General features: G+C 40.4%; 1 protein-coding gene across 1 annotated transcript in view; it reads right to left on the bottom strand.

The window, feature by feature from the left end:
• Positions 1–24,423, bottom strand: part of Rnf150 (ring finger protein 150) — a 215,053-nt gene that overhangs the window by 82,109 nt on the left and 108,521 nt on the right. The window contains exon 2 of the mRNA XM_027926708.2: positions 1,629–1,879. Within this exon, the coding sequence (XP_027782509.1) occupies positions 1,629–1,879 (251 nt within the window). The remainder of the gene's footprint in view (positions 1–1,628; positions 1,880–24,423) is intronic.

The following is a 24,423-nucleotide window of genomic DNA, read 5'->3' as shown; positions in this document are numbered from 1 at the left end:
GTCAGCCACATGAGATGCTTCCACAGGCTCTCAGCTGTCACAGGGCTTGTGCAGCAGTGGGGAATAGGAGCCATCCATCTCCTGGGCTCTGTGTAGAGGGCCTGGAACAGTCATACCCCAGGTCATCTGACAGAGCAAGCACCCAAAGGAGGCTGGACTCAAGAGAAGAGAATGGGCTGAACAAGCATTGGGAGTGCAGAGGGTGCTTCAGGGTAGGTATGCTGAACAGGGAGCCATGGATCTGATGGAGGCAGGCTGTGCCAGGTCTCTGCAAACCAGCCTCCTCCCTCAGTGAGCCTCTGTGCCCTCAGAAGGTAGGTGTGAAGCCAGGAGGTTTCAGGTAGGAAGCATTTGGATAGTGGTAAGAACTAGGAAGAAAATCAAATAAATATGTAGAATTATATAATCCATGGAGATAGACTGGGGAGGAGGTAAGGCCATATTTGAGTATCTCAGCTTCTGGCTTCAGACCTCTTCTCTTGGTATACACACCCCTTCCAGGTGAGCTCCACCTGCCTGACAATTTGAAGGGCATCTATTGACAGATGACTCCCATGTTCCCATCTCTTGCTCCTTCTTCTCTCCTGCCTGTATATTAAAAAACCTATCTGGCAGGGTTGGTGATGGAGCTCAGAGGTAGCTCACTTGCCTAGCATGTGTGAGGCCCTGGGTTCCATCCCAGATCTGCAAAATGAAAAAGAAAATCCTACCGGGAATCCCTGCTTCGACATCCAGTAGACTTCTAAATTTAACATTGTCAAACTCAGTTTCTTGGCTCTCCGACACTCTGGATCTTAATTTCTTCTGTCTTTTCCCTTCCAGTCAATGCCCCAAGAGTTGACCTAATTGCATCCTTGATTCCTCTCCTTCACTCAAACATATGGTAACCACATGACTTATCATCTGAACGGGGACAACTGTGTGATATGATGATATAGAAAACAAAATCTATTATCTTGGTCTTTATCCAAATCTTGGCTAGAGCTACTCAAACCCTTGGTCTAATCACTAAACTTCTAGGATTTACTTTATAAATACACTCACAAATGTGGTTAGCATCATGTTTACATTTTTTTTTTTTGGTAAGAGAAAAAAATGTCTATTAATGGGACCTGGCTAAATAAATGTGAAAAATGCAGACTTTGAAACACTATGTAGTCATCAGAAATGAGAAGGCAGCATGGTCTGTCAATACAAATTCACCTCTGAGATAATTTCCAAGATGAAATGAGAGAGAAGGGTACAGAGTTAAATGTGTTATAATTTTTTTAAAATACATAAGCCTATGTGTTATTTGCCTATTAACATATCATTGTTCATGACCTCATTCACCATTTATTCTCTGGCCAGTTAAATTATTATCCAAAAAATGAGCAGCAGGATTTGAGACAATTATCTCTATTTTACATAACAATACCAGAAAAACATCAAAATATGTCTTTTTGAAAAATATCTGAAAACGATATAGGACATATGGATTATGTTTATGCTGAGTGGAGGTATAACATATAATTTTGTTTTTGTCTTGGTACTTTTCTGTGATCTTTCAAAGTTTATACAGTAATGTCGATTGCTTTTGCAAGAATTTGTGAAAGTTACTATTATTTAAAAAAATGTGGGCTACTCACCTGGTTCCTGTCCCTGGCATTTGCATATCGAAACCTCTGGATATAATAAAAGACCAGCCATGCGAGGGAAATGATCATCAGGACAATGAAGGAGATGGAGACGAACACAACCGAAGTGCGGCTCACATATTTCTGCAAGTTCCGGGTCCCAATGGTGATGTACATGGTCACAGTGACGTTCCTTTCCAGCAGGCTCACGATCTCCTTCCCCTTTGGCTCAGGAATCATAATGGCCACGATGTCTTCGACACCTGGGTAGAGAGGGGGAAGAAAGCAGCAGTTGGGGTGAGGTGGAAACATCTGGATGAAGTACCATGCAAACCCAAGGGGACACTGCTTTTAAGCGTTCTTGGCGGGGCTGGGAACACCTAACAGCTGGAAACTGAGTCATATTCTCTTTCTTCAGCTACCTAGAGACGCGGCTGTCGTACACACGAAAAAAGAATTTAAGTTGAAATCATGATTTGGTACCAGTGAGGCCATAATCAGGCCATCTTTTCCACTCTGAGATGTTGACCCTGGGTCTGGTACAGGTGGACCCTTTCCTTCCAGCCTGGTTTAAAGTTATGTGATGCGCTCTCCAGATCTCCTGAGGAGGGCAAAGGGCACTTTACACCCCATGGCAAAGGGTGACATGTCCAGTGTTATGCCACCATCCTGAGTGCTCTGTTCCTTTCCCCTGCACAGACGCTGGGATTACCCACGCACAGATCTCCGTGTACCGTTTCCAGGGACTGTAGGTGCCGCTCAGTGGTACAGCCCTTGCACCAACCCAACCCAACCCAAAACAACAATAAACAACAACACCTAAACCATAACAAAACAACAAAACAAAAGTTCCCGAAGCAATTTTCTTCCTTTGTGAGTACCTGCTCAACCCCAAACCCAAATTTCTTAAAGACCTCTGATATGATCTGCCAACATAAAATATTGGCTCATAGCGATTTTCTGCTTATTTTAACCTAATTCACTGGACACAGCTGTGCAACCTCATCCCAAGCAAAGAAAAAAACAGTCTCGAATTTTTTAAAAACATTTTTATCCAATACACCTACAACATTGCTCCTATTATTTGGACAATTTGAAGTAACTGAGTCTGAGTTATGTGGGTCATTGTCCCCATGCTTCATGACAGTGTAAGGGGCAGCTCTTTGGCGAGGAGTTCTGGGATCTCTATGTGGGAGGGTGGATTTAAGCAGGAAAAGACACCAGATTCAAAGGACCCAACCCAACCTGTCATTGTGGCAGATAATATATAGAAGAGAATGTCAGTTTTACCAGATAGGTTCCCAAGAATCACCCTAATTTAAATCCACCAGAAAGATGTAAGCTCCACTCCATTTGGGGCAATCCATTACTTGAGGCGACTACAAATTAAAGGGAACTAATATGCAATTAGAATGCTGCAAATTCAGGACAAAATTAAACCCTACTAAAAGCTGGCCTATGCACATGCTGAGGTCAGCCAGGCAGATGAAACCAGACTATGTTGGCTCAGGGTGTTGCAAGCCTCTTAGAAGCCACTTAGGCCTTTCATTGTATCTGGTTCTTTATGCAGGTTTTCAAACCTACATTCCACGATGATATTTCACTCAGGCTGAACAAACATTCTAAAAGCAAACTAGGTTAGAACCACTGATTTGTGATTATGAAATACTTAATATATCATTACCAAAAAAAAAAAAAACTGCACACAAAGGTATCTTGCATGCTACATCAATTACATATCTAAAAAATTCCTACGAACTTTACATTGGTACAATTGCAAAATCATAAAGCCACAGAGTGTTTGGGTTTGGACATTGTTTCCGAGAATGACTCAAACTCACAGCTTGAATTCCAACTTTGCAGAATTTACTGAGGATTCTGCGGCTCCTTCTGCTTTAGTGTTTACTTTGGCTAATGGCTGAGTGTGGTCTGGGGTTTGGTGAGGGATTAAGGCTACTGGCAGGTTTTGTCTTTACAGAAACATGATCTTCTTTGTGTCTTGCACTAATCTGGCTTGGTTCATCCTGGTGCTGCCTTTATTTTAGAGACATTTAAGCAACAGTAGGATCATAATTTTCCATTGATTTCCTTATTTATATTCTTTAGGCATGTTTATTTAAGGCTCTCTAGAATTCAATTATATTTTGAGGATGGGTGTTTGGGGATTAATTATGGTACACAAAAGTTTTATATTTTTCAATAAATTTCATAAATAGATTGCTTAGTGGCTTCCAATTTTGATATTCTACTTAGAAAATTTGCCTCCAATTTGCTGGTAAATGGATGGAACTGGAGATTATTCAGCTAAGTGAAATAAGCTAATCCCCCCAAACCAAAGGCTGACTGTTCTCTCTGATATGCAGATGCTAGCACACAATAATGGGGGGGGGATAGAAGTTCACTGGATTAGATAAAGGGGAGTGAAGGGAAGGGAAGAGGGATGAAATAGGAAAGACAGCAGAATGAATCAGACATAACTTTCCTATGTTCAAACGACCAGTGAAAATCCACATCGTGTACAACCACAAGAAGGGAAAGTTATACTCCATGTATGTGTGATATGTCCAAATACACTATACTGTCATGTACATCTAAAAAGAACAAATTAAAAAAAAGTTTGCCTCCACCCAAGATTCTATTCAAATATTTATCTAATATAGCAACACACTGTTTACTGAATTCTCATGCATAGGTGGAAAACAGGAGCATTGGGATGTGATTTCTTTCCACCCTAATTCTTCTAATTCGGGCATATTTTACACTTGGCTTTTTCCTGTGAGGCTGACCTGCTGAACCTGCACCAGGCCTTCAGTTTTACAGCTTTCAACTCATTTCCTCTCCGGTGGCCCAAACACTCCTCACCACTTCCCCTGCTCCCACTCTAGAATTTTCCCATTTGTACTTACACTTCAGAGACCACAGAGTCTAACAGTTAAGAATTGGTTTCTGGAACTGGATGGTATATTTGAAACCCCAGTTCAGCACTCTAAAAACTGGCAATCAACTTCTGGATCTCCACAAAGCTTTCAATTACTTATGATCCATTCTCAGAGATCCGAGAAAACATTTTCTCTTGCGGTAGAGGAAAGTATAATGAACTATTTAAAGCATCTGTTTTAAACTCAAGGGCTTAGTGACATCTCTAGGGTTGTCTGTACCAATGTTGTGAATTTTCCAGCCACTGGGAAAGACAAACTGCAGATGACAGCAGGGCACGTCTGTTCATCTGGACTTCAACCTTATTCATTTTTAACATTCATAATTAATTCCCAAGCCTGATGATGGTAAAAATAGATGTGATTCAGGGGTAGTATTCTTTAGACTGTGTACCATGCAAGGTAAAAGTTATTATTGAAATAAGTGTGAATTTTATTAATAGTTTAGGAATTTAGGGCTCCAAAAGAAAGAAAGGAAGAGAGAGAGAAAGAAAATCAGTACATGTTAAGTAGCTTTGGATGAGCTACCATTCTGACTGATGCATACATTTCAGAGCAAAAATCTACTCCAGGAACTAATTTTCCCAAATGAGACATGTTCATTGATGTGAGCTCTCAATTCCTGACCTTTGCTTCATTTTAGAATATGTAGCTACAGAGTCAGGGAGAATTCAGCAGAATGTTCCAGTTTCTGCAGTGTATTTGCACCCGTGGGTGTGTGTGAGCAGGAAAGGAGTGAACCAGGGCCAGGTGGGGTGGGGGAGAGAAATCTCAAGGATAATGTTGCCCTCAGTAGCTATGTAGTATGCATCTATGACATACCAGAGGCTCTAAAGTTCAGGGGAGAGAAGTTAACTGAGAGCATATTTTGTACCTTTCAAATGTACAAAAGAGTCCTAGTTATTTGGGAAATTCTATATTTACGGTGACATCTGAGCACCTCTTTTTGTTCAAAAAGTTCCATCAAGCTTGCCATCTATTTGTCTCCCAAAGGTACTTCATCCTTCTGAGTGGTAATTGCTGTTATGTAATTACTGTGTGTGCTGTAAAAGCTCTCAGTCCTAGGGGAGAAAGTGTGGACAGGACACATATCACCTGGGTGCCAGGCCAAGAAGGGAATCTTGGGTTTTGAAGTGCTTCTTTCACCCACGAGAGTGTTCGGCTGCCATAATCTAATTTGGTAAGCATAGTTAAGGAATCCAAAGCCAAAGAATGTTCAATGACAAGAAAGCCTTTATTTGTATATTCAAGCCAGGTTTTTTAAACAATGAAAAATGTCCAGAACACCAGCAGAGTGCTAGATGTTCTTCCCTGTGCACCTTGGAGGATGTGAACGTGGCTCCCTGTGTTCATGGGATCAAATCTCTTTCTTCCATCCCCTGCATCCTTCTCTCCCCCATAATCAGAACTTTCTTCTGTCTCACTGATGGCTCTTTAGGATTTGGGCAATTGTTAAAAAAAGAAAAAAAGCTTGTAGAGTTCTATTTGTAGATATTTTCTGTTTACACACTTCACATCAACTGTGTTTTAGTTAGCTTCTGATGATGACATATTCTCAAGCCAAAAAAATGTATGTGAAATGATTTTAAAACCTGCAAAGTACCATGTAAGTATACACAGTGTTATTGCTACTTTTTGCACCCACAAATGTATTTTTATTATACAAAGATGCAAAAATCCTAAATAAAGCACTCCCAAACAGAATCCAATAATTCTGTTTCCAATAAAACAAGTTTTAATCCAATAAAACAATTTTCATTCCTAAAAGGGCTTTATTCTGGGAATATGAGGATGATTATTTGGGGGGGAAGAATTGAACCCAGGGGTGCTTAGCCATTGAGCCAAACCCCAGCCCTTTTCATTGTTTATTTTGAGACAGGGTCTTGCGAAATTGCTTAAGGCCTTGCTAAATTGCTGAGGCTAGCCTCAAACTTGAGATTCCTCCTGCCTGAGCCTCTCACGTCATTAGGGTGTGGCACCAGACCTGGCTGTGAGGATGACTTAAAGTCAGAAAATATATTGAATTTTTAGGACATTCACAAGTTAAAGGAATAAAGCACATGATTATGTTGTGTAGCTTGTTATGTTCCAGTCTTTACTCTGCCTTTCCCCTGTAGCATTACTGCTTTAGCTAGGAACAGGCTGTCCAGAAAAAAAGTGTTAATCTGTAGGCTCCCTTGCAGCTAGAATTGGCTATGTGATTAATATTTGGACACCAAGACGTGAGCAGAAGTGATGTTTTCCAATCCAGGTTCTTATCTGGAAGAGGACTGAATATTTGCTCCTCAAATTCCACCTGCTTTTCTAAGTGACTTCAGTTGGAAAGAGGCGGGACAGCCAGCATCTTAAAGAAGGAAGCCATCTGCTGAGGATGGCACCCGTTCCTGATTCTTAATCAGAGGAGACATTTCCTTAATGTGATAAAGAGTATCATTCAGACACATTACATTGCAAGGGAGAAAGACATTAGAGGTTTTCCAGCAGGAATCATGAATAAGATGAGATGTGCCAACAGTGAAAGCAGAAGTCAGAGCTGGAGCAAGGGACAAACGAGTGTGGCGAGTCTTGGAAAGAAAGAGCGCAAACTGTCATCGCCTGGGGTCAGCGCTTGTCAGTGCTGCTAAGATCAGGAGACTGCTTAGTGAAATGCGAGGTTCAAGATGAACAGATGGAAATGAAGAGCCTTCCATACCCCAGTAATACCTGACCAGCCAATGTAATGGAAAAAACGGCCCATACGTAACAGCAGAAGTCGTAAAATATCCAAGAATAAACTGATAAACATGAGCCCTGTTTGAAGAAAGCTATCTGATGGAAAATTTTCTATAGAAACAGTCATTTTTAAACTAAAGGCTGGCTATTTAATAATATGTATTTGGCTTCCAAACGTGATTTTTCAGTTATTCGCTTGTAATCGCTTTTTGTTGTTGCATTATGGTTAAGGAATGTAGTCTCTTGATGCTTAATCTCTCTGTTGCCCAGCTCTGCTGGCTGAGCTTGCTGACTGCGTTCAGATTCTCCATCTCTCTCCTCTTCTGTCTGGTCATTCTTTCTCTCAAGCTGGGTCAGCTGCTGCTGGGTGTACTTTGAGTTGGTATAGTTAACGGCAAGCATATTCCCCGATGGTTGCATATGCCCGGTGTTGCTGCTATGGAGAGGTGTGATGTCATCAGGACTCTCGCTCTTTGGGAGTGATCTGTTCTTCCCCAATAACCTGGAGCTTTACTTCAGAATAGTCTTTAACGTTCGTTAAGTGTCATGATGTCTGTTGTGAGTACTCATTAGCTATTTTGGTAATACATGAACATTTTCAACCTAAGATATTTCATTTTTATCTTTAATTCTAAACATATGATCTCATACTTTTTAAACATTACCTCCTGTATTTTTCCTCCCCTATGATTTCTTATTAACGTATTGCTATCACTCTTTTTTTTTTTTTGTCTTACATAGTTCTTATTGTTTTCCCCTCACTTTAAGAAAGAAAAATCAGTTTGGAAGTAATGATAGACTAACAAGAAGTGGCAGAAAGAGTGCACAGAGATCCTTATGCCACCTCATCTCCCAACTTCCTTTGGTGGTGTCAGCTGATATAATTATAGTGCATTATCAAAATGGGAAATTGACACAATTAACAGTTACAGAACTTACTTGGATTTCACCAGATACTGCATGTATGGATGATTAAAATGTCTTTGACTGTAATTCTGTGATATTTTATCACATGTGTAGAACACACACAATTAATATACTGATATATTGTATCACCACAAAAGAATTCCCCCCCTCTCCCCTTTCCCTCCCCTAACCTCTGATGACCACTTATACATCCTCCATCTTTAAGATTTTTCATTTCTAGAATGTTCTGTAAATACAAATAGCATGTAACCCTTTTTTTTTCAACTAGCATAATGCCTTTAACATCCACGCAAGCCCCAATAAGCAATTTATTCCTTTTCATGGCTGAATAGTATTGAAAAGTATTTTTGATACTAAATATTCCTCATTGGTTCCTTTTCACGACTTCTGCCTTCTCTTGTGTAGAATATCCCCTTACTTAATATCTGTGGCTCATTTTAAAAATCATTCCTCCTCAGGTGATACCTACTCATTTTGCACTGTCATTAATGATGGTGGTACTCCTGGGTTGTCACTTTAACTCGCCTACAAGCTGTGGTTTCCCTGGAAGAACCAGCTACTCTGCTTGGGTCCTGTTTACTGAGACAAAGCCAAGTCTGTCTGACAGCTCTGTTGCTCCAGGGGATGGAGAAGAGACATAAATAAGCATGGATGATAAATAAATAAGCACCAAGCTATAACTAATGACTGCTCCTTCCTTAGGCTCCCTGAAACATTACGATTGTTCAGCTGCCTCAGGAATAAGTCCCAGTTACCTTTTCACCTGAGGCCCCTGCTGAAGTTCAGGCTGCCCAGGTCATAAATTGTCACCCAGATCCTATGGCTCTGGCTGCTCTGTGCACCATCTAATCCAACCTGACTTCCTGCTCCAAAATCCTTCCTCTGCGATTCTTAGAAATTTATGTCTCTGGTCCACAAATTCCCTAACAGCCTCAGTGTCTTCTGGAATGGTCCCCTCACCTCCCTGATGATTCACTTCCTAGTTTTGATGGAGCTGGATGCTCTAGGAGGACACTGCTTTCTCTGAATTATGGTTAAGGGGAGACTCAGATTTCTTAAACATTTTATTTTTTAAATTTTTAAACCACACTCCACAGACTTCAGAGCCAGAAGGAGGTTTGGTGGGGCACCATCTTGCTACTTGCAGACCATGACTCCTCGCCTCATCATATCTACCTTCAAATACCACTTATCCTGTGAGACTCCCTCTGCTGGATTTATAACCCTGTTCCCCATCTCCTGGCTGCCACCTGTCAGCCTCTTGCTTGTCCCCTCTACCTCCCCTTCAGCTGCTAGTTTAATAACCATCCTCCTCAGAGTAGGACTCCAGTGCTCACAGTGATAACCCACCTGGAGCTCTGGCCTGCCAATTTTCACCCTCCTCCTCCATTAACCTTTCCTGCCTGTCCCCTTCAGACACATGTTCCTGCTGTCTTGTCTTGGACCTTGTTACCACTAGAAACTGCATCAATGATGAAATCCTGATTTCAAAGACATGGATTTCCAAATGCCACTTCCTCTCCTTCCGGCTCTCTTTGCTCATTAACCGCCCCCTTTCTTTCCATCCACCTTCTCCTGCCTTCACCCTTCTCCTACCAGCGGATATCACATGATTCATACTTTCAAACTCTATTAAAAATACTCTTAGCTTCTTGCTCTTTCATTTCTCCATAGAACCTGCCCTATAAATTTTGCCTTTTCTGTGCTTCTGCTTCATCATGTGAACATAGCTAGAAGAAAAATCTCACGAACCATCTGTTTCCACTTGAACTTTATGATCCTTATCCTCAAGTGAACACTGAATATTGCCCTGTCCTACTCTATTCTGAGCCCCCTCTCCCTTTGTCCAAAGGATGACCTCACATCTTTATGTCTCCCCAGGAACTGCTCCAATCCCTTCCCACCCACATTCTCAATTAGTGATCTTAACCACAGGAGTATTTGAGGAAGAAATACCCACCAGCGGGAAATATCCTGTCCTATATGAAATGAGGTAATCTACAGTGAATCACTTGGCACAGGGGCAGCCATATAAAAACCACTAAATAGATGTTAACTTTTATTATTACCATTACTCTTGTCTTTCCACTGCCAAATACATAATCTGCAGCAACCACACCTCCTTCCTCTGCTTACAATGTAGTACAAACCCCTCTGTGATGGTGGTCGAATCCAGGGAGTGACTGGCTCAGGTGCAGGCAGGGCATGCAGAAATTTTGAGTTATGAGAAAAGCAAATCCCTCTTCTCCCAGTAGTTTTAAATAGGAGCATCTGTGAGGCTAAACTTTGGGAGTTATTTTAGCATCAAAGTCTAAGAAGGGAGCTTCACCAAAGAAGAGAACTATTAGTCAGGGAAGAAACATCCTGGGGATATGAGCTGAGCCTTGATCAAGCCACACCTGAGTCAGTTCAGCTTTGGGATTTGTAGTTATTTTCTAAAGGTACGTTGGATTGAGCTTTCTGCCATTCATGCCCATATTATATAACCAGGTAGTGACAAAACCCCAAATTCTGAGAATCTAGGTCTTTGTAATTCCAAACCAGAGTTTCTGAATCTCATCATGTTTTCATGTAATTTTTAAGGTGGTCTCTTAAGTTAATTTTACTCCAATTTGTTTGAATTCATAACAGAATTCTCCATTAATGTTTCCATATATTTTGGAAAAGAATGTCGATATTGTGTAAGATATATTGTCATCTACCTGGCACACACGATTCTACAGGCATCGTGGACTATGAATGGCTTCTCCTTCTGTGTGGCTCCATGTATGTTCTAAAGCTTCCTAACCCAAGGAGAAGTGGCTGCCACCCCAAATCATACATCTTTCATGAAATCCATGCATTATCACACATCTTAGGGATAGGAAGGATGTTATGATTAGATATGAGGTGTCTCCCGAAAGCTCATGTGTGAGACAATGCAAGAAAATATAGAGGTGAAATGCCTGGGTTATGATAGCCTTAACCTCATTGATGGATTTATGCACTTGCATGGATTAATTGGATGGTAACTATAGGGAGGTAAGGTGTGGCTTGAGGAAGTAGGTCACTAAGGACATGCCTTTGGGGTATATATTTTGTCCCTGGTGAGCTGAGCTTAGTTTCTTTGCTTCTTGGTTGCTTTTTGGTTTCTGTGCTTCTTTCTTCCTCCACACCTTCCAACATGTTCTGCCTCACCTCAGGACCCAAGGAATGAAGTCAGCCATCTGTGGACTGAGACCTCCCAAGCGATGAGTCCCAAATAAACTTTTCCTCCTCTAAAACTATTCTTTGTCAGAGCCATGAAAAAGTTGACTAGAGCAAAGGATGTTTCCTAAAACACTCTTAGTTTGGGCAATAAAAATTATTTCCAGGGAATTAAAATCTTAAATTCATAAGACTAATTTAGGAGTTTGAAAATTCATCTCTTAAGAACCAAATTGATGAACTGCTGTACAAACCAAATAGAAAATAGAAAGCTTTCACTGGGTTTTTGTGTAAATACTGGCTAATGCATACTTTTAAATTCTCTGCTGCAACCTGAAATATGTCAAACACCGCCTCTTACTGAAATGCATTTTAATTACACACCAGATCCTCTCAGTGGAGATCTGTCATAACAACTAACTTTTATGAGGCCAAAAGATCTTGAAAGAAGATGCTAACAATAGCCAATTTTATTTTCCCTTGGAATGGTCTAGTAACTTAATTAACACACTGATGTCAATTCCTCAGCTACTCTTGGCATGATAAATGACTCATGCTTTTGCAAAAAATTCATTTATGTTCCCACTGTACAGTGTGTAGAATTTTCTATGAATTTGTGTGAACTGTAATAGGAGTGATGAATATAAAATATGATATTTATGGCCCCATCTGTGGCATTTTCTTGGAACATTTTCAGTAAGTCAGACTCAAAAATAATTTACTTCTAGTTTTTGTGACAACTTTAAACAGTTAAAAATGATACAATAGAGTCCAGGCTGAAATAAAACAAACTATAAAATACTAAATTGATTTTAAAAGAGCTCAGTTTTAGTTAATCAGGTGTCTGTTTTTATTAGAGCAAAATAATCATGTTTTAAGAACCTTTTGTTTTTATATATATAAAATGCTATTAATGATAATTTTTGTTTGAACAAATGTAAATCTTATTAAGCAGCAGATTCATGGAATCATGGGATAGGAGACTATGAAAAACTAAAATTCCTTAGCAATTTTTCTCTTCCTGATAAATCTCATAAATAAAGTTTAAAAGAATCATTTTCTATAACTTCTAGCTAAGGGGCATTGGAAGATTTATTAGAGCTTTCATAACCTTTGAGTTTCAGGATGATTTCTTTCAGAACTCTAATAGTAAACAAACCTAGTCCAAAGAATTGAGTTAGAATTAAATGGAAGAATGCACACAAAGAACGTCAAACATACATGCTTAGTAAATATTAATGATTGTTACCTTCACAGACATAATTTATCAAATAAATATTTATAATACCACAAAACCTGAATTTAGACCAAAAGAGGCAGGGTGGAGAGGAGCACATTAAACTTTGTTTCCACTGGTGTCCAGAAACAAGGATGAGCTTTTGAACAACTGAGAGCACTTGAGTCCTGCAGGGAGCCCTCCAAAAAACAGGTGGGACCTGGAAGCCCAAGGCTGGCAAGTTGCCTTGCTATGGTTGGATAAAGGTCCCCCCAAGGACTTTTGTGTTGATGTCCTGGTTGCCAGCCTGTGGCCTATTGGGAGGTAGTGGAACCTTTAAGAGCTGCAAACTAGTGGGAAGAAGTGAGGTCACTGATGCATGCCCTTGAAGGAGATATTGGGACTCCTGTCACCCCACCTTTTTTTTTTGCTCCCCATCTTCCATGAGGTGAGCAGTTTGCTCCACCATGAGCCCCTGCCATGATATGGTGTCTGACACAGGTTCAAATGCAGTCTGACTTCCATGGATGGAGACTTCCCAAACTAAGCAAAATCAAACTCTCTTTCTTTATAAGTTGATTATCTGAGGTCTTTTGTGACAATTATGAAAAGCTGACCAACATGTCATTTCTGCAACATTAAGTGGTTAATGTCCTATTCACACTGGTCAAGGAAAGGAAACTCTAAGGCTGAAGAATAGAAAATTAATCTTCAAGGTAAAAAAAAATGAGGTAGGTAGCAATTACTGGCCTAGTCCATATTAATTTCTCATGGTGTTAAGAAATGACAATTGCATAATTTTTAGTCTGAAGCAGTCAAATAAAGGAAAATATGCATTTGTGTTTTGTCTTTCTTCGAACTACTGACGAAAATCATAACTATTCACAATTAGATTATTTTTGGTAATCCATGGCAGGAACCTATAGTTACAGTTAAAAGCAATCCCAGTGTCTTGGATCAAATGAACTTCTAGATGTTTATGATGTATGATCCCATACCATTGGCTAGAATAGGAAAACACATGAAGTATTTCTTCTCAAAATTTTTGCTTATTTGCTTGGCAGAAGTGATCTGGAATTCCCAATTTAATACATATTTATTAAATGTCCCATTATTTGATTCATCTCTGTGTTTCCTTTCAGCATTCAACCAGTTATCTGCATTAGTCTTTGAAAATTAGAAGTCAGAAATCCCTTCATTAAAAGTTCACATTGGAAAATCCCTTTTTTAAGGCCAATTGAGGTTTACTCTTTTGGTTTCTAAAAGCTGGGAATCCCCATGTTTTTTTTTTCCCCTATGGTAAAATAACATGGATTATGAATTCAACAAGTAATATTAATTCAGTTTAAAAACTAACTATTAATAATCAGAGCAAATGTAGCAAAAGTGGGATAGAACTTGATGATAAACCTTGGTGGATGAAAAATAGATTTCCCAAAGACCAGAGGTCAAGTTCCAAAGAAGCAGAAAATGTTGCATATCCTTTGTTCTGATATGTAAATTGTAGGGACTAGCTGTGATGAACATTGGTATGAAAAGCTTTTTAGACTAATAGGTACTTGAAAAGTCTGTAAGTCTCACTGGTCTTTATTTTCTCCATCAGTAGTTCTCAGAGCAGGGGAATTGGCGCATTTTGACAGGATTTCAGGCCTAGTGTGGGAAGACGACTTAGGCAGTCGAATACATATTTAGAAACAGTTTAAAATATCTGAAACACACCTTCCTGTCTTTTGTTCAATACATTCTACACTATACATTAGAGATGGTCTATAATAGATTTGGCCCCTTGCTCTCCTGTAACCCGTAGCCCATGTATTTTAGTGCATGTTTTCCTGAATTTCCAGTTCTGGCACTGGATTTCTCTGCCTAACAGGCCTTCCTTGATCACCAGATCTCATTCTGCCGGTGGGTGAGGAGAGAGAAGGAATTGGGAGCACCCCTAAACTAATGACTGAGGAAGTGGGTGCACTGATATCTCAGTCCTGCTCCCTGGGCTGGTGTAAGGGCAGCACATTCTCTACACCATTTCCCAAGTTCCCAAGTGGGATTAAGCATCACTAATCACAGCGACTTGCTCCATGACACATCCTTTGCTGACATCTTTCCTTCCCTGCTGTATTTCTCCGTATTGAAACAGGTGTTTCCTGGAACTCTCTCTCAAATAAATGGCCTGGCATGAAATCTCTGTCTAGATCTTGTTTATGGGGAAATCAAAGCTAAGACTGGGAAAAAAATTGTCTCTCTATTTTTTTCTTCATAGTTCTCTGATGTCCTAAATACTAGCTCGATTGGCTCATGCTTCAGCAATACACTCTGCTTCCTAAATACCATGTTTTAATTTGTAACTGGTTTACAAACAGAAAAAAAAAAGCCACCCAATACAGACACAACAATTCTACACTCTACTTTTTAAAATTTTAAAAAAATTATTCAGTAGAAGTTGCTCTAGAATCCTTTATTCATACTTTCTTCTTTTGAGATACTTAAATGTTTCTATTAGTATATTATAGTTATGAATAATAGTGGAATTCATTTTGACATATTCATACATACATGTAATATTATTTGCTCCATTTCAATCCCCACTATTTCTATTTTTCTTCCCCTCTTCCCACTCCCTGCTTCCTTCCTCTATTCTATTGATCTTCCTTCTATGTATTTATTTATTTTTTTAAACTGCTATTTTATGTCTATACATAAAGGCAAAATTCACTGTGGTATATCTTCTAAGTCCAGTTGCTTGGATGATGACTATAAGTCACATATAGTTTCTGAAAACCACCATCCAAACTGCCTATCCGCTGGAGAGTCCAGCCTTCTTTCCTTAGAAGAGACTGATTTTTTTATTATATACTTATTGAGCAGATAGCATTTACAGAAATTACTGAGCTTATCAAATATTCTATAGGGCTTGCTCTCTAATACAATAGTCATTAGCCTCCTGCTGCTATTAAGTACTAGAAATGAATGGAGGAGGACTGAGGGATTAAACTTTAATTAATGTAATTTAAAACCATTACCTGGTTTAAGAATCGGAAAACTTTTAAAACATATTCGAAACAACTTGGGCATGAGAAACCACTTTTTCAACCACAAATTTTATAAAATATGAATACAGATCAAGTATTTCTGATGAAAAACTGGCATTTAAATTGAGATGTGGTGAAGACATACACTGGACTTTGAAGACCTAACATGAAAATATATCTCAATATTTCATATGAAGATATTTACAACAGTACAGATTTGTATGAGGAGATACTGAAATGAATTTTGGATATACTCAGTTACACAAAATATATTAAGTTTAATATGGTCAGCTTTTTTTTTTTCAAATGTGGTTACTGGAAAATTTAAAATTAAATATGTGGCTCACATTATATTTCTATTGAGTAACATTGTTCAGTCATATTATGAACATGTACTATTTGTAGCCTAGTGGGTACGATCATTATTGCATAAAAATATTATTACAAGAAAAGAACACCCAGGTTGTCTTAAGGAGTTGACATTTTAGAGGGAATATCACAGGTTCAGTAATAATATTGAAGCCAAACTAAAAACTAAAGGCATATAACATGTTCTCAGGGAACATCACGGTTCCTTTATATGAATAAATTACTGATATTAAGGTAAATTACAGAAATAGGGTTACCTTCTTAAAAGACCTACAAAACTTGCTCCGCCTGAACTATGAAATAAATGCTCTGCCCGAGTCAGATTTCTGGAACCTAAATGGAATAACAGAACTCAGTGACTAGGTCCTGAAGGGGAGCTTCCTCATCTTCTCTAACATTTACTTCTTCATCTTAACAGAGAAAGAAAAGGAGGCCTATCTGGTCAGGCCCACTCTCCAATATAATTTATGTTACTCTTAGCAACAGAAATCAACTTTTGGTTTTTTTTCATAGGTCTTAAGTTTATATTAGCAGTTCTCACATGTACCTACCACCAATTCTTCTTGACCGTTTCCCACACATTTCCTTCCATATTTCTAAATAATATGTTAAACTAACATTTCTTGGTTTCTTAACTTTAGACATTTTGTATTGAGACCCCCACCATGGTAGAGGAGGACTTAACTCATACACATGCCTATCATCCCTACTTCCCTTTTAATCCCTCCCTGGATGGATGAATAGTCATTTGATGTAAATATTGTTCATTGTAGGGTCAGGTGGTACATTAAAATTATATACCTGTTGTTTGTTTTTCCTGGAGTTAATAATTGCCTGTCGCGACCCCTTGCCCACAAGGAAGACGCAACTCAGGAATCTTCTTTCAGCAGTTTATTCAGGCCCTTGATATTTCTTCTTCTTTCTTCTTCTCCTCTTCTTCTCTCTCCCGGATGCCCTCCCAGCCTTAATAAAGCATCCCAAGCCCCAATGCAAAGCTGCCACGTGGAGCTTTCTCATAGGGTGATAAGGGATTACGTGCCAACTCTCCAAAAAAGGAGTTGTTTATCACAGGCCACAGTGGAAGCCGGCGCCATCTTCTAATGGCGGCCACGGTCTATAGGAACGGCTCACCACAGTTCCCCCTTCTGTTTTATAAAACAATGCAGGCGAAAGTAGAGGTCCTATCCCACTGTGCAGAAGTGGCTGCAATGTATGGTTCAGTCCTAAGGAGGCGCCTTCCCCAGACCTGATCCCATATCAGCCGACGCCTTTTTTCGTAGGGTGGGGCGTGGACGTCAAACCCGCATGCAATAGGACATGCTTTCCTTGAGGTCCGTTGAGGGATCACTCAAGTGCAGTGCCTTGCCTCGCATCCTGCATCGTGACGACGATGAGAAGTAGGATAACACAGGTAGCCTGGTAATGATGACAAAATTTAAGTTGGCAACACAATCCCTAAGCCCCAGAGGAAGGTAAAGAGTCTGTAGCCGAGAAGAAAGACCAGTCCTGAAACCCATCTGCGTGCAATGGTAACAAGACCTGCAGAGTGCAAGGGCTATTCAGCACTGGGAGAGCATAGGAAAGAGGGCACGCCAATCCCAGTGCAATGTGAAATTAACTTGGGGTGCAATGGCCATGCCCAGAAAATCACTGTTTAAGATGTGCAAGCCAGATTTGTGGAGAAATGCCATTTTCTAAGGCCGCAAGAGCCTGTACAATCATAGCTTTCTCTTGCGCATGGCGAGCTTTAAGGCGACAGAGAAGCCACAAACAAAGTACAACACCGAAGCAACACATTGCCCCAAAAATGTCTACCCCCACCCACTCTTTGAAGAAGGAAAAGGCAGAAGATATCCAATCGGTGAATCGACCCAAAGTCACTGGTTCGACACGGGTACTGTTCAAGACAGCTATCTGGGTTAGTTGAGACTGGATCATGTCTTCCGCTGCCATGGACCAATTTCCGGCCAAATATTCGCCAATGATGCGGGAGGCATTCCTGGAATCATTAAATCTGGGACTAACTGGTGCACCACCCCTGACTGCTGAAAGTTCTGGTTCCCGGGTCTCAGCACCACTTGTCGCGACCCCTTGCCCGCAAGGAAGACGCAACTCAGGAATCTTCTTTCAGCAGTTTATTCAGGCCCTTGATATTTCTTCTTCTTTCTTCTTCTCCTCTTCTTCTCTCTCCCGGATGCCCTCCCAGCCTTAATAAAGCATCCCAAGCCCCAATGCAAAGCTGCCACGTGGAGCTTTCTCATAGGGTGATAAGGGATTACGTGCCAACTCTCCAAAAAAGGAGTTGTTTATCACAGGCCACAGTGGAAGCCGGCGCCATCTTCTAATGGCGGCCACGGTCTATAGGAACGGCTCACCACAATTGCCTCATTTTTCATTTGCCTGGATTTCAATATTTCCACAGCTATTCCCCACCCCTGCAATTATATCTCTGCCACATATTCATCAAACACTTTTTCTGTATTCCTCAACAAATTAATTTCATTTGTCTTTTTGACTGGAGCATTTCCTTTCTGAAACCCACTATTCTTCAGCTTTCATATGGACTGATTGCCTTGAAGCCTGAAATGCAGCTATCGTCTGGGGGCTTATTTTAGCTGGTAATCAAGTGGTGGGGAAATTTCACCCTCTGAATCAACTTTAAACTGACTTCCATTAATAGTTTGCAAATACATCTTAAATAACAGTGAAAGAGTACTGCCAATACCATCATCCTTCAGATTCTCATGTACTTCAAATATTGATTGAGGACACTCTTTCTACTGCAGATATTCAGGAAAAACTATCAAGAGTGTCCTTATTTGAAGCATTCTGGTTGCCCCTCCAGAAAACGATTTGTTGAACTGTGGTGGTTTAGCCTCATCATAGCTAAGACCTGCTTGCTTCTAAGGGGGCCTGTAGGCTCTAAAGGGCACGTGTGCTACTATCAGTGATGTTTTCAGAGTTATTCTGTGCTTAAACCCTAATTGGATATATCATCAATGTAGGAAAATAGGGTTGAGGCCTTTATATCAAGGTAATGTGGATCTAGTGGAATCTAAAGGCAGGACCTTATTACTGTTGCCATGGAGATGGATTTTTTTTTTTAGCTCCTATTCATCCAAAGAAAGTAGCAATATTAAGCTGATGATGGAAGAGATTTCAGATGTGCACAGAGCCATTTGAAAGACTGCTGCAGAATGGAGAGTACTACTTCTGGGAACCAGTCAGGGAGCATCTGTCAAGTTCAACTTCCATATTTGGCAAAAAGAGAAAATGAAGGCCTGGAAAATTATTCAAGACAAAAAAAGGGTGGGAGGCAGCCTATTAAGTAGTTTTTTTAAAACGTTCACAATGATAGAAAAAAATTATTGCTAACAGGTAAATTATGATCTTACAGATGGGTGTTGTCATTTGCACTAACTAAGCTTCCTGGCAGAGATCATTTAAATATTCACATCAATAGTTCTAGCCCTTAAGTGTTTATTGTGCAATATTATAACAACTAAATGTGTAAAATGAAGTGCCAAATCCCAGTCCTTATTTTGTTTTGTTTTGTTTTTAACCACATGAAACACAAATCTTTAGGACTTATTATTTATTCACAGTCTGGCTTTGAAGATGATAGTACTTGAAGCAAATTATAGGTACATGCTTAAATTGAAACTGGTTCTATAAAGATGCACTCAGTCACAGGTTACTGAACACAGAAATGATGAGCATTTCCAGTTCTTGTTCAGTGAGAGACCTGCCCTAGATACGCTGCTGAAATTACAAACCTATACGTGTTATAATTTGAGTGAGGCCTGAAACCAAAGAGCCGGGGAAAATGTTCTTGCTGGTTTTGGGGATCTACTTGAATGTTCCAAACTATAGGTAGCCTATTTCAGTCATCCCTGTTTTTTTACCCCCTGTGAAGCTGGGGACCACACCCAGGGCCTCATGTTGTATACTGAGCTGCACCCCATGCTCAGATGACCCTTCCAAATGCATTGTAATTTTATCATCTGTATCCACTTTCTTATATGGGTCCACAGACAGCATTCTATAGACCTTGGAGCTAAGCGTCTTGTGACACCCACTGCAGCCTTGCCAAACATCGCGTTCCAGTCAAAGCACAGTAGTCACTGTCTGGTGCTTATCATTTCCCTTTACTTATTCTAGAAATTACCACTTGTTTTCTCTTTTGCAAGCTACCCTGAAATGAGATAAAATGACAGCTTTCCTAACCAAACTAATAACTTTCACTTAGAGTCATGGGCAAATATTAATTTCTGGAGGCTCAAAAGTATGCCAATAAATTATAAACACAAAACTTCATTTCCTTACTAGAAATACGCAACTCTGAATGTCAAGATTTCAACCTTAAATAAGATTCTAATTAAGGCAAAGATAGTTACACATTGGGTTGCCGAGCAACTGATACGGCATCTTTCCAAATCTGAACCAAATAAGTGTATTCTAACTGAAATTCTAGAACAATAATTTATATGGAAATAATATTAACTAAAGGATAAATTTAGAGAGTAGAGAAAAGCAAGATTGATTTCCCCCAGTGTAGTGATAGAATAATTATACAAAAATACAGAAAGCATGAAATCACATTAATAATCTTATCTTTAAATAGCCTAAATCCTAGTGGTGTCGTTTAAGAACTGAAGTTCTTAAAATAATACAAAATGTCTTCTGAAAATACATACTATACAGTAAACCCGACTTTCTCCCAAGAGGAAAAGACTTTATTGATAATATCTGGAAAAGTCTTCAATTTCTTGGATTCCCTATCACCAAAGCATGTGCAGCTCTGTTCCAGCTTGAATTCTCTTTACTTAAAACTTCAGCATAGTTGGTCTATTTTTCTGTACTGTGTCCTCAACCTTGAACATTTCCATCTGAGAACACTGGAACTTTAATAGATGAAGAATTTAGCAGGGATGGAGAAGGAAAAGGAAGTCAAAGCAGAACCTGGGGTAGGAGAGCGGCTGGACATCCACAGGAGGCTCTAATGTGGTCAGCTGGGCTTTGTTGCTCCTCCTGCTGTGAGCTGAAGAGGAGCCACAGACAAGATCAAAGAACCTGAAGGAAGAGTCCTGGTTCAAACGCTTTAAGTTAACTCACCTTTAACTCTGGGAGCGACAGGGCACTCCTGTGTCTGACCCTAGTCCTCCCTGAAAGGAAGGCACCTCTAGAAATATTTGGAAGGTTGGTCTGAGCATGGTAATGAGAAATTCTCCTCCCCTTCTACCCCAGAGACAACTAAGAAGATGACAGTCCTACAAGAAGAGACAGTCTACTTCTTGTCAGGGGAAAGGGTTGGGTTTGTTAGCATAGCAAGGGCCCTGAGGCTGTTGGGACTGGTGCAGAAGAAGCCAACTGAGATCTGCCAAGACAGGGCAGCATCTCCCTCCAGCACAGGGATCCACTGAGGGACCTTGGTACAGAGCAACAGGTGGCCAAAAGCAATGGCATCAGTTCTTCTCGCTGGGATCCATGGAGGGTGGAGAGGATGGGGAGAGACACATCCTCCTTCAAGGTATCAAAATCAGTCTTGGTGAAACTACTCATTTCCTAACATTGCTGCAACAAATTATCACAAATGCAGTGGCTTTCAACAACAATAATTTATTATCTTACAGTTTTAAAGACCAGAAGTATACAACAGGTGTTGCTGGATGAAATCCACGTGTTGGCAGGGCTAGGAGAGATGGCTTCTTTGGCTTTCTGGCTTCTACAGACAGTCCACATTCCTTGGCTTGCAGCTGCGACACCCCGGCCTTCCTCATATCACTTTCTCTCTCTCTCTGACCCTCCTGCCTTCTATTTAGAAGGATCCTTCTAATTACCCTGAATAATGGAACAGTTTCCCCATCTCATATCCTGAATCATGGGATATGTCTTTTGCCATGTAAGATGACATTCACGGGACATCTTTGGCAACTATTATTGTGCTTACCATGGTGAAGGCAGTAGTAGATTTGTTCCTGAAGGAGGCCTCCCAGGCTCATGCATGGGTCCCTAGTATAGTGTAGGCCCCTAATTTTCCCAGTTCTTTAGGGACTTTGTTTATGTGGCCTGCAGATTGAAGATGGTTTGTGATGTCCTTCAAAGTTTGCATGGTGCTTGAATAGATCAACTTCAGTTAAGAACTGATTTCAATAAATGTTTAAGCCATTTCTCATCAATGTTGAGAATTATCTTCTTTCTCCCCTCCCTCCCCATAAAAAAAAAAAGAAAAGAAACTCCCAGTGTCTTGGTGGGTGTTCAGCCATGGGAGAGATTTTTTTTTTTGGTGGGGGGGTCCTGGGGATTGAACTCAGGGGCACTTGACCACTGAGCCACACCCCCAGCCTTATTTTGTATTTTATTTAGAGACAGGGTCTCATTGGGTTGCTTAGAGACTTGTTTTTGCTGAGGCTGGCTTTGAACTTGAGATCCTCCTGCCTCTGCTTCCTGAGCCACTGGGATTACAGGTGTCTGTGATCTTGGGACAAGAATTCTAAGTAAGGCAGTAACACTCATGGTAGACACTGCCCCAGGAAGATGGCGGCCCAGTCCATTTTGATACAAAGCTGCATGTATGGGAGTAGTTGGCATGACAGGGATACTTTGCAGGGCCTAAAAATAGCTGCCAGCATCTGACAAGTGTGTAAGCTTTCCAAATAATTCTTACTCCCATCCTGCTCTCTGCAGACCTTCACCAGCCACACGGAGACATGCGTGCTTCTGGTCCCTCCAATAGAAGTGCTCTCAGGCAGCACAGAAACAAGAGCCAGCAGATTAACCATGTCTGGAATGGAAATCCAGGGTATTATTGCTGCAAAACAGCCCAGCCCGATCCTGCAAGTTTTTCTTCTTTTCTGTTTTTTAATGGTGCTGGGGACTAAGCCCAGGACTTCCCTTGTGCTAGGCAAGTCATCTATCATGGGCCACACCCCCAGCCGCCTGCAAGATTTTTAAGAGTGTAGAGTGTTAAAGGTGCAGCCAGATCCCCCCAAACTAGGAGTGACTTGGTTGTTTGGAAAGCAAGGGCACAAAGGATATGACAGGACAGGACAGGACAGGCTGCTGGAGCACCAGGCCACTTGCACACCTACTGGACAGTGGGCACGGGCTGAAGGCAAGAGGAAAACTGATCAGGTGGTTATTTATAACCACTGCATATTAACCAGCACTAACAAACCAAGCCAGAGGCTAATATTGAACAGTGACCTTATTGTGGTGGTTGGCCACACAACAAAAACCACATTTAAAAGGCATCCAGACCAAAAGTGAAGTCTGAAAGGAAGAAAATCTAGGCAATGAAAAAAAATGAAGGAAGGATTTATGCATTCCCTGAAGACTGGCACACGAAGGGGTGATGTGTTTCACCAGTGAGGTTCACTAGAGTAAAGGGCAGGGCGCGTGATCTGCTCAGAGTTGTCATCCCTTGGCCCTCGGTTTTCACAGGAACCATCTGGATGGGAGCTTATGTTAAAAGATTTATGTGGGGGTGGGGCTAGGGCAGAACCCAGAGCCTCAGGCTTGCTAAGCAAGCACTCCACCACTGAGCTATACTCCCAGCCTGGGAGTTTATGTTCAATCAATCTACAATCCTTTGTATATTTAATAGAAACATAACTTTAAATTTAGAAATACAATCTAAGAGGCCATCAATAGCAGATTGTTTAGAAAATTATAGCATACCCACAATAAAGTATTTCAGAGATTTGTAAAACAAACTAACAAAATATTATTGTCATATATATATATGCACTGATATTGAATAACTGTCATAATTTATTATTAAGTGAACAAAACGAAATGTCTAGCATATAATATGCTATTATATTCACATAAAAAGAAAGTTTCCATGCAGATTGCTTGTTAATGCATGGATTGTTGGTATAAAAATACAGTTAGAAGGAAGGAACAAGAGGGAGACATCCTTTTCACTGTATTTTCTTTAAATCCCACATCATATTTATATATAACCTATTAAAAAATGACTCTCATGTGTTGTGTGGTGACTCAGTACTTTCAGGGACTCCTGATAAATTTGCATGCCTTAACTTCTATTTAGGAACACAAATTAACAAAGTTCTCTGAGAGCCTTTAACTAAAATTGCTTCAGGTAGACTATTTGGAGATGAATGGTTAAAGTAGTAATTAGATTAACTGAGGTCATACCAATGGGGGTCTAATCCGATAGGACTAGTGACCTAATAAGAAGAAGAACAGACACAGCAGCAAAGCCCCTGCATAGAGGACACACTCTGTGTGGACACAGTGAGCCTCTGGGCCAGGAACTAGGAACCAGAACCAACCCTGCTGGTAGTTAGATCTTGAATGTCCAGCTACCAGACTAATTCTGGACGAATTCTGGTGCACCATGGCCTCTTGTGGAGGAGGGTGGTCCTCCAGCCAGGCGTGAGCTGAGCTCCATTGGGATTTAGGAT

This window comes from Marmota flaviventris, chromosome 7 (genome assembly GCF_047511675.1).
Source record: "Marmota flaviventris isolate mMarFla1 chromosome 7, mMarFla1.hap1, whole genome shotgun sequence".
Lineage (NCBI taxonomy): Eukaryota > Metazoa > Chordata > Mammalia > Rodentia > Sciuridae > Marmota > Marmota flaviventris.
Note: the sequence above shows the minus strand (reverse complement) of the source record. Positions and strands in the feature narration are given on the sequence as shown.